Raw genomic sequence first — 11,494 nt, forward strand, 5'->3', positions numbered from 1 at the left:
GCCTCTGGCTCTTTTGCCAGTGTTGTTGTTGAGCCAACATGGAGAATTTGGGGAGTGTGGGTAGAGCCCTGGGACGCCTTGCCCCATCTGTTAGCATGTCCCCTCCAGCCCCCCCCCCCAGCTTCTCAGCATTTTGGTGCACGGCCCCCTGTGGCAACTTGGCGAAAGCTACAAGTCTCAGATCTTAGAATGTTAAGTGAGTAAAATAAAGTAATTTGGGTTGCAAAGAGAATCATATATATATTATACATGTAATGTTGATGATTATACATATTACAGACACCACAGGTATCTGATAGATTTGTACCTACAGCAACTATAATTGATAAAAGAATTACCGTGATTTCTATTGATAAGAAAGTCACAGGTAGTGCTGCTTCCGCAGGGATTTCTTCACATTCATGATTAAAATAAACATTAGCTTTCAGTCAGAGACTAGTGAAAATGAAGATAAACTCGTTTCCTGTTTTAGTTCAAGGACACACAAGGAGCCCCAAGTTCAGCGCTATCTCTGTTGAAGGCTGAAGTGAATGTGGATAAAATAAAACCAATACCCACGTGTCTCCCTGAGCTCTGCTCACGGCATCTGCTCTGATAGTCAGCAGTGCTGTGTGTCTGTCTAACTCTTTGTTTATAAGGCCTTGGAAACTTTGCTCTCCACTCCCAATGCAGTGAAACTATTTCAAACTCTGAATGAGTTTTTTATTCCCCCAGCTGAGTCTCCAACACCCATATTCAAACAAGGGTGTCTAAGGCCTGACTTCTCCCCGGCTAACTCCCTCATGTGACCAAATCCTTTTCGTTGCTTCAATCTTTCAGCAAGCGTGATGACGCTTAGCACAGCCAGGTCTGTGAGGCTGAGAGCCCAGAGCACATGGGGGAGAATAAGGAACCTGGAGGAAGCCAGGTCGAGGCACAAAAGGCAATTCCAAGATGTGTTCTGAGGTCAGCTGAGGGGAGGGCGCTTCAGGGCCCAACCACCCACTCCCTGCTTGTGTTTGTCTCCTCTCTGCCCAGAGTCTTCTGCCTGAAGTCAAGAGGGACAGATTCTTAAGACAGCTGCATGCTGTCAGAAGTTAACCTTATACGTGTTTAATTAGTGCACTTTTTAAAGCAAATGAAGCTGTCTTCCAAGACGCTTAGTTTGTGGCTTTTCTTTGGAGAGAAAGATTAATATTCCATTGCCCCAGTATTTTCTAACACAGCTGGCTTTTTATATCTGCAACAGTCGGCCTGGAGTGGATTTCAACTCTAAGGGGGTAGCAATGAGGCCTTTTGAATTCCATTAGCTCCTCACATTCCTCCTGCTGGTTTTTTTTTTTTAAGGTTTATTTATAGACATCTAAGACGTTTTCCGGCATAACTCTCCGTGTCCCAGGTACTGTATTAATATAGTCATCAGAGGATTTATTTTTTAATGTCATTTTGGAATGTCAGAGCAATGAGCTCACCTGAAAGAAGACCTATTGGGTAACTTTTTGAAATGGATCCCGGCCTTAGGTGAAAGGAATGTATTAAAACCCCCATTATACTCTGGGGCTTGCTGGGAGAGCTTGCATTTAAGCCCCATGAAATATAATGCGAGGGGATCTCGCCGGGATATCGAAGCTCTGAGGCCAGGAATGAAAGGCAGGGAAGCTGCGGAATGCAGTGACCTTGAGGCTTTGTGGCTGGGTCCTGAGGTGCAGCCCTTTAATGCCTGCCATTTTAATGGCCTCAGTCATAGCAACCAAGAGATGGCACAGCACAGTCTGGTATTTCAGCCCCGTCCCTCTGGAAAAGAAAGAGGCGTTCTGTTTAGAGATGGTGGCAGCTCTGAGCCGAGGGGCAGTGGAGGGGAGAGGGTCACCAACCTCCACCAAGGGGTCTCCCAGGTGCCCGACATTCAGGTCAAGCCACATGCAGCAAGTTCCCAGAAAGCCCATGCCCCGCTTTTGTGTGTGTGTGATCCCTTCTTTCTGCTGCTCTCAGAGGAAATGTTTCCGGTAAGAGCTGCCTCCGGGATTTGGAAATCTGGTTGTGCATGGAATGTCGGTTGTCAGGACTACTGGGTGTGAAGGGATCTGACCTTCACTTGGCTCCAGGGCTATAATTGGGTGGTTTCACACAAAAGTAGATTGTTCAAATGTGAAATCAGAAAAAAAAAAAAAAATCAGGGAGTTTTAGAAATAAGACTTATGCAAAGGGTGAGCTTTTACTTTGGAGGGGGGTAGTTTGGGGTTGGGGCTACCTGATTTTTCTCTCTAAAGTTTCAAGGGGGAGTCTGTCCCCTCCCTGCCTTGGCGTCAGTAAGGTTTTGGGCTTACAAGGCCTGCTCTGTTGAAGCTGTGTGCTGTGGTACACGGTGGTGGGAACGTGCTGGGAGCTCAGGGCGGCTCGGGCGTGAATAATTGAGAGAGGAGAGGGGGAAACACAGTCCAGGCTCCAAACAGCACAGTTTCTCTGCCTACACAGTTCATTTATATAGTCCAGCACTTTGCCCGCAGCAGGAAATAACACATTCAACAGATGACAATTCAGTAGCCTGAGTGATTGCCACTCCCTTAGGACAGTGGGCAAGTGTCCCAGAGCAAGTTGGAGACGGGAGTCTGAGAGCCCCTCGCTCGGCCCTGGCCCTGTGCGCCCCTGGTCATTTAGGCATCTCATACAGCGGTTCTACTGGAAAAACCACAGTCCCATGTGAATCCAGTCATCGTGCACCTGCACTGCTGTGTCCAGATTCTCCAGTGCGTACACACTGTACAGATTTGAATGTACAAACCTGCATGTATGTCTTGTGTAAATAATGTATATTTGGGCAAGGAAGAGAATTTCCAAAGGAAATTAGACCTTACCTTAGTTGTATCACGGGCTGTCTTCAGAGACCAACTCCTGTTAAAGATAAAACTCCTGCCTTCATGGTGCATAGCGGTTAAGAACTTCTTCTGGAGTCAGAGCCATGACTTTCTGGCTGAGAATCTTGGACACCAAGATATCACATCTCTGTATGCAACAGCTCGCCCATGTGCTGAGCAGAAATACTACCCGTCTACCTCACAGACTTGTTATTAAGACTGGATAGTACCTTTCACAGAAAATATAGTGCCTGGCACATCATTAGCATTGAATAACTGTTAACCATGGTTCTGAATACAGAAGAATCTTAGCGTTGCTGATCTCGGTGTTAGCCACTTGTTTTAGGTGACACTAAAAGAGATGGTCCATGTTTAAATGAGATAACGCTGATGCCCACTGGTGCCTCCTCCCACTTTTAAGTGCCAGTATTCTGACTGACCCTGGGCTGCAACATTTTCTCTTTGATTTTTTTTGCCAGGCATTTCTTTAGAGCAGCTGTTTCTATTCCCTCTTTCTACCCTCATGGGTCTGCCCTGGTTTCCCCACATGTCCTCACACTCTCACTGGTTCATTCAACACCTGTCTGCTGAGCACCCTGTGTGCTAGGTCAGTCATGCTCACCCTAGTAAGAATCAGTCATATCGTGTTGTCAATCCAGGTATTCCCAGCCTACCTCACAGGAAGTAGGGTCTTTCCTGGTCCTTCCCTAGTTGCAGGCCCGCTGCCTCAGTGGAGCAGCAGTGCGGTGCTCCAGCCCGTGGCTCACCCCACCCACTCTCACCTCTCCATCAAACAGGGACCAGTTCCCTGAGGTAGGACAGCAGTCCGTGTTTTCCAGGAAGTATCCCAAAGCTGCATTTCCCCTTCCATTATGAGCACCAAAAACCATTGGTAGGATGTTCTTGAGAACTATCATTTCTCGAAATTGGGATATTCTGTATTTAAAAGTAAGAAGAGTGACCTTTGGAGACATTTCTAGGAACGCCTAAGTAGCTTGAGAGTTGGTACACTGTCCTAAAATTAGTAATGGTTATAAAAAATCCTTGACCAAAAACTTCTAGGCTCCTCATATAAAATGAATCATTTTCCAAAATAAATGAGCTTATGGTGGTGGTTTGCTTATGATTCACAGAAACAAACAATTATACATCACCAAGGCCAAACTAAAGCTGGTAAGTCTGTAATTGGTTAACCTGGTGAACCAACACTCCGGGTTTTTCAGAAGGAAAGGACTATACTTGCAGCCTTTGGCAGGCTGAGGGCCGTGGCAGACCACGAGGTATTCAGAGAACACGGAATGAATGCACTGGGCTAGAAACAGGTAACACCCACCTGCTTGGTAAAAGCCTTAGCATTTCGATCCAGTTTCCTGCTGTCTTACAGTTTAGAAGTGGTTCCTACAGATGCTTATGTAACTCGGCTCATTCAGCTATCACAGGAACATTTATCCACCACTTTCTTTTATCACCATTTAAGTTTCCTGTAGCAAGGAGAAGCGGTCAGAATCATTTCACTGACTTCAGAGATGGTACAGATTCTTAGTCACTCAGCTTAACGGCTCTGTTGACAATTCTTAGGATAATCCATATGTCTTAGGCAGCCCTTAAAACAAGCGTCCTCAAACTACTGCCCATGGGCCCCATGCAGCCCGCCTAGGATATTTATCCGGCCCGCCGGGTGTTTTTGCCGCTGCTGCCTGTCCTGCTTAGCAGCCGACTCGTCCAGGGGCCCGCAGTCCGGCCCTCCGATGGTGAGGGACAGTGAACTGGCCCCTTGTTTAAAAAGTTTGAGGACCCCGCCTTAAAACAATCACCAAGTCAATAACACAGACAAAAGCAGCTTCTAAACTTCTCTTGTAGAATTGCAAAGCATGTGAATGCTTCATAATTACCTTTGCAGTGACTTACCTGGAAGGGCTTTATATAAATAACTAAGAATTAATGAGTTTTACTGTGTGCCAGGCAGTTTCTAGGAATATTTTTACTTAATTCTTCTTAATAACCCTGCAAGTTTTTATTTTACCCTTAAAAAACCCCTGAAGTTTGGAGTCTTCATCGTACCAGTCTTACATTAAAGAGAGTGAGTGAGATCCTGGATTTGAATTAACTTGTATTCATTGGACACCTGTGGTGTATCAGGTTCTAAAACTGTAGAACTGCAACAGAGCTGGCTTCTGCCCGCAGAGAGTCCGCACTTCTCCCTGGGGAGGCCACAGAAGGGCGGTACCTCTGTGCAGAAGTGTCGGGCTCAGACACAGTTTCTTTAATTTAGGGACAACAATGAGGTGCTGTTTTTAGCAGGAGACACTGCCCAAGTGATACTAGTGTGTATTTAAGGTAAGAACCCCCAGCTGTGCTCGCCACCGAGCAAGGCCTCCACTGACCTCAGTTAACACAGAATGCTGGAGTCTTATCTGGTCCTTCACTTTTCTTATACGCAGAAGAAACCTGGTTTTTGTCTTGGTCGGTTCCTTTGTTTGTGTTACGATTCTTCCTGTTCCAATGGAGGATCACTGTCCTTTTCCCGTAGGTAACAGAAGGACATTGGAAATGGGGCGGCGTCACAGTCCAGGTGAACAGCGCCTTCTTCACAGGCATCTACGGGATGTGGAATCTGTACGTCTTTGCACTGATGTTCTTGTACGCACCGTCCCATAAGAACTACGGGGAGGACCAGTCCAATGGTGAGTCCCAGGCTCTTTAGCACAGCTCAGTTCAGGGTAAGTGGGCTTCTGTCTCTACAAGACTTATGCGGCTAAAGCTCTGAGTTCACCAGTTGAACTTTCCTTCAGCTTCTACCTTGACCCTGGGAGACAGTGTGTGAGCACCCTGACGGATTCTGGAAACCTCAGGCAAAAAGCCAACACACACCAGATAATGTGCTCCAAAGTCTTCACTGTTTAATCTCTAAAATACACTGAGAACATTTCATCCTAGTCTACAATATGTCCTGACTTTAGTCCTGGATTTGAGCCGCACTATCGTACCATGTTTACCCTCCCAGTCTGAGAAGCAGGCTCCTAAGATCACAGGTGGAAGGAGGCTGTGTCCAGAGGGTGGAGGACGGAGTGGGCTTCACTTTCCTCCTGCCAATCCCCTCCTGTTCCCAGAACCTCCTTGTCCTTTTCTGGGATAAGCTGTCTTGTCCCATCTCATAATCACAGAACCCTGAAACATGAATGCTTCAAGTAACCTGAGAGAATGCAGCCAGTCTGTCATTTTACAGATGAGGAAACTGAGGCCTGCAGAGCTGAGGGGAAGAGCTTGCCTAGGGCTTCTCCATGACAGCAGACAGAAGTGATTATCGCTGCCCAGGCCAGTGCTGGGAGCTTGTCCTCTTGGTGGGCTAAAATCACTTGGCCTGACGGATCCTCTCTGCGGCCCCACCCTTCCCCCTTCTCTCTCTGACACCTGCTCCCCTTGCTGTGTACTTGGTATTCCTACTGTGTGGAGTCAGTGCTGTGTGCTTGGTGTTCCTACTGTGTGGAGTCAGTGCTGTGTGCTTGGTGTTCCTACTGTGTGGAGTCAGTGCTGTGTGCTTGGTGTTCCTACTGTGTTGAGTCGGTGCCTGTGCCCCTCGCTCCACCCTGCAGCAGAGACCAGGACGGCAGTCCCATAAAACCAGAGCTGGCCTCACTTTTAGGAAGTGCTGGGCGAGTGTGGTGAACAAAAAGGTTGTGTGTCCTGCCTCCATCTGGGCCCGATGAAACCCAACTCATCTTTTGGGCCCAGACAAAATGCAGCCTCTTCCTGGAAACCTATTCCTGACCTCCCCATCATTAGAATCCTGCAAATTCTGCTCAGTGGAACATTGTTTCCCTGGGATGTCAGATAAGCTGGACAATCCGCAGCTTGATCAGCATGCATGTGGCCTTCACAGTAAGACTTCTTAACGCCTGTAGGACACTAACTTGTACTGTAATCTTGTAAAGGGTTGGAGTAAACCATTTCCCCAAATCATGAGATCCTTTGGCCCGGGCGGTGTCTCTGTTGGAAGCAGAGTCCTGAGGAACAGGCCCGGGGAACGCGGCTCCGGGGTCTGCATGTGCTCGTGGGAGGAGGCGGAAGAGGGTTTACTGACACCTTTGCTTTCTAGCTGGGACTAGTCCTTCAGGACGCTTAAGAAAGAAACCAGAGTTCTAGACTAGCTGTGATGTCCCACAGAGGGCCGGTGATGGGGGAGTTGTTAAGATGTATGACAGGTGGACACAGAAGAAGTGGGGGGAGCCTTGAGCCGAGGATCAGGGAGAGCTGAGTGGTCTCTGCTGCCATCTCTCTGGGTGTTACACTCACCACTTCATCCATGCAAGGGCGTCCTGGACGTGAGGGTCTCTTCTCCTTGACGTTTTCAGTGCAAAGACTTCTTTTCGTCCCTCTCTGGCCTTCGGTCTGAGCTAAGAATAGTTTGGTTTCCCGGCCCCTTGCTCGACGCTTGGTTCAACTGGCTACCCTTCCAGAAGGCTCGTGCGTAAGGCCACCTCTGCTTCCTTTCTGCGCTAGCACTGGTGTTTTGCTGCCCGCGTAGAAACGTCACAAGCAGTGGGCTTCTCAACAACAGCAGCACGGGGTTCCCGGCTGGGGGAGAAGATTCCTGATTTCACTTCATGGTCGTTCTGATGGGCTCTCACGGAAACACAGGGCCTTGAGTCTGCCTTCCAGGGAAGTACCATGTAAAGAACCTCAGACCTGGCTCGGCGCCTATAGCTCAACCGGCTAAGGCGCCAGCCACGTACACCCAAGGTGGCGGGTTCGAATCCCCAGCCCGGACCCGCCAAACAACAATGACGGCTGCAACCAAAAAATAGCCGGGCGTTGTGGCAGGCACCTGGATCCCAGCTACTTGGGAGGCGGAGGCAGGAGACTCGCTTGAGCCCAGGAGTTGGAGGTTGCTGTGAGCTGTAATGCCACGGCACTCTGCCCAGGGGGACAGCTTGAGGCTCTGTCTCAAAAAAAAAAAAAAGAACCTCAGACCTGCCAGTGTTGGGAGGGTCACACTGGTGGGCAGTCCTTATGAGAGCCGACTTGGGCAGCCCCTTTTTGTACCTAAACTCTCCAGCTTGTGAGATTATGGGCAAACCACTTAACCCTCTGTGCACCAGTTCTCGCAAACGTGAGTGATCTCGTAAAGGACTTCTCCCCCCGCTTCCCGCCTGTAAAGGGCTTTTGACCTCTGAAATTCTGTGATTCTCTCTCTTCCTGTTGGCAAAAAAGAGGGAAGCCAGGAGATAGTATCTGTTCCTAGGTGGGGGTTCCAGACATTGGACAAAGGTGCTCACCTCTGGCACTATTGGGCGAGGGGGAGCCCAGGGCTGAGGCCACCCTGCGGGGACAGGGAGACTCTATAGCAGTCTGCCCACACTGGACACTTGAGTTTGGGCTGGTACAAGGCAGCTCCTGTCAGGACTTCTGACCCTGCACAGCCGCCGCCCTCCAGGGCTTGAAGCCTTCCCACTGAGAATACTGCAATCTTCCCCATCAGAATTTTGTTGTTGACTACAGACCAATCTGTAATTTCATAGAAAGCTTGAAAACTACTTCTCAACAAAGGGTCACATCCCCTAAATCCTTGGCTCAGGAGTGTTTGGAAATAGTGTGGATACTGTGAGTTGTTGCTGTGGCTGGAATTCGCCACTGACGTTCCGAATCCAGATGCTAAGGAAGCTCTTCAATGTCCTGTACAGAGCAGCACTGAAACCCGGCCGGAGCCCCTCAACCACACTCTTCAAGCAGTTCAGCAGGAAGATTCTCTGGGGGTCTTTCCCTGAGTGTAAGCACAAAAGCTGCAGGATTGGCAGCTCTCTGGCAGTGACGTGCTCGTGGGGCATCCACAGCGGCCCCTGAGCCTGGCAGCTGGCCCCGTCCTTCCCCTCCCTGCGTGGAGCCGTGGCCGTCTGTGTTTGGAAGGGGCTCTCCCAGCCAGGATACCTCCTCACTTCCCTCCTCTGCTACCCTCACTGTTCATCTCCTCATCTGCCACCAGACTACACAACGTGTCCTAGGAATCATGGAGCACTTGCAAAGATTTTGAAGCTCTTCAGTAAGACCTAGTTTGGAACCTTCCATAGAAACCTAACAGGTGCGCTCTCAGGGGTGGGGGTGGGGACACTGTATCTTTATGTTCTCTGGGGCTCTGGATGGCATTCCTTGTCCTCCCCCAGGCTTCTCGTGCTCCTTTTCCTTTCTCATGGAGAGGTGGTTTTATTTTTGAGTTCATTTGGGCTTTTTCCTTCTGGCTTGTAAGGCCCAGAGCCAAGAGCTCAGATCCCTTGCTGCGGAGAAGGGATCCCAGGTGTGGTGCTTCTTGCCTTCCTGAGCTGGATCCTGGATGGATTTCTGGAAAAAGCCCCTTTCCAAGAATTTAATAGGTAGTTTCTGATGCCAAAAGGGGATTTTTAAAAAGGGAAAGAACCCTCGAGAGGGGTTATTTTGGGGGCATTAGAGATGCCAAGAAGCGTCCGGGGAGGGCGGGGTGGAAGGAAAGGGAAGCTCCAGACAGATATCTGTGTCGCCCTTGGGTCGCGGAGTGACCAGAGAACAGCAGAGTGCGCAGCACGTGCGAGAGCCATCCCGTGCTAAGGTCTTCTGTATTGATGTTTCTCTTTCATTATACGGTTCAGAAATACCCTTTACACCTGAAGCACTGAGCCCTCAGTACTTAGCACTTTGATACTTAGCACCTTAGTACTTAGCCCTGTGCTAGCTTGGATGAGATGGAGTGAGGTGAAGCTCAGAGGAGTGAGAGGGACACAGTCCTTGCCCTCCAGGAGCCATGAGCCTGGTCTGGAAGACCAGATTTCCTCCCTTGCCTCCCAGAACATGGAAGCCTGATTCCAGTGCAGAGAGCCTGGCTAGCAGATGGGCGCAGCAGAGGGTGCCTGCACTCCTTCCCATCGGGTGATTGGCCACGCTGCAATAATGGTGCAAACACATTCGCATTCATTATTTTATTTATATAGAACCATCCGTGCACATGCTCACACACGTACACAATACACCGTGCCAAAAACTTGTACACACCTTTTAAGGAAGGAAAAACTGTATTAAAATTGTAATACTTAATATATACTGATGATAAAAGGTGAATACCAGTCACATTGAGCACCTCTGGTAATTGCAAATAGAGTGTTTTCTTGCTTTAAATGTGTATGCACTGTTTGGCATCCTGCATATATTATAAATCAATTGATGTGTGTATGTGCATGTGAGTGTATATACATATACACATATGTATTTTTTAATTTAACAAAGTTTTTTCTATTTTTTCTCTCTTTTTTTAATTAAACCATAGCTGTGTACATTAATGCAATTGGGGTACAATGTGCTGGTTATATATACGATTTGAAATATTCTCATCAAACAGGTTAACACAGCCTTCACGGCATTTTCTTAGTTATTGTGTTAAGACATTTGTGTTCTACATTTAGTAAATTTCGCATGTACCCTTGTAAGATGCAGGGTTTTTTTTCCTTCAAATCATTTACCTGCTTATTGACTTAATTTGAAAGCAGTAAGACAATTAGTAAACTGGCTCTGGTGAAGTAATAAGTTTATTGCTCATTTGTTGAAAATACTTTAAATATTTCAATCAAAAGATAACATAAATAAAAGACGTTTCATATCTAAAACTTTGACATCAAATGGTAAATCCTCAAAATTATAGAATGCTTTTTAAAGAACTGAAAATTTTACGATTGCAAGCAGATAACTGATCTCTTAATGAGAATTATTGTAAATGCAGGATATTAAAAAATTTTACTGATGCATAATATTTTCTATTGATCCCATAAACATGTACATAATATTTGAACATATTTATAAGACACATTGATACTTTGTTACATGCACAGAATGTGTAAGATCAAGTCAGGTATTTAGAATATCCATCACTGCAAACATTTATCATTTCTCTGTGTTTGGAACATTTCAAATCTTCTAATTTCTCTGAAATATCTAATACATTGTTGTCAGCAGTTGCTGTTGTTAGAATTTACTCCTTGTGTGTGACTGGATGTTTGTAGCCACGGTCCATCCTCCCTTCATCCCAGCCCCCTCCACACCCCTTCCCAGCCTCTGATAACTACGTCCCTTTCCACTTCCATGAGATCAGCTTTTCAGCTCCCACCTGTGAGTGAGAACTTTAGCCAAGATATTTTAGTCCTTTTCCTTTCAAGGAGTGCTTGCATTTTCTGCCTTGCTGCTGCCTTTTTATTAAACGTATTCTGTTAGGTGTTGCCATAACAAGTTTGCAAACCATTCAGGATGTCTTCTGGGCCACAGCAGGCTGGTGGAGCCCTCTCACCGGCTCAAAAGCTCCACCTCCCCAGGGCCACAGCAAAGCCCTGCACACGTGAACAGCCGTCTAGACCCACTCAGTCACAATTCACATGGGAATAAAAGTTGGTGCTGTAGAAAGCCAGACAATTCCTGATAATAGCTTTGATTTCTGTGTTCTTTTGTCTATAAAATTATCAGAATGTTTTAGAAAGAAAGTGGGAAACAGAATTCCTGACTGGATGACTGCGGTGGAGGATCCGAGACACCCTCATTGCCACCATCCTGCCGATGGTGTCTTCTGACATTCCGGGTTCTGCTCACACCCAGTGTCTTCTGACATTCCGGGTTCTACTCACAGTGTCTTCTAATATTCCAGGCTCCGTGTC

The 11,494-nt window shown here is 47.4% G+C and overlaps 1 protein-coding gene across 4 annotated transcripts in view; it reads left to right on the top strand.

The window, feature by feature from the left end:
* Window positions 1-11,494, top strand: part of WLS (wntless Wnt ligand secretion mediator) — a 137,522-nt gene that overhangs the window by 94,883 nt on the left and 31,145 nt on the right. For 3 of the 4 annotated variants that reach the window (XM_003784229.2, XM_023509774.1, XM_023509775.1), the window contains exon 11: window positions 5,365-5,518. In XM_003784229.2, coding sequence (XP_003784277.1) covers window positions 5,365-5,518 — 154 coding nt within the window. Of the gene's footprint in view, window positions 1-5,364; window positions 5,519-5,626; window positions 7,511-11,494 lie in introns of those variants that run through there. The other variant, XM_023509776.1, reaches the window with a different exon arrangement.

This window comes from Otolemur garnettii, unplaced genomic scaffold (assembly GCF_000181295.1).
Source record: "Otolemur garnettii isolate 467f Iridium unplaced genomic scaffold, OtoGar3 scaffold00010, whole genome shotgun sequence".
Taxonomy (NCBI): Eukaryota; Metazoa; Chordata; class Mammalia; order Primates; family Galagidae; genus Otolemur; species Otolemur garnettii.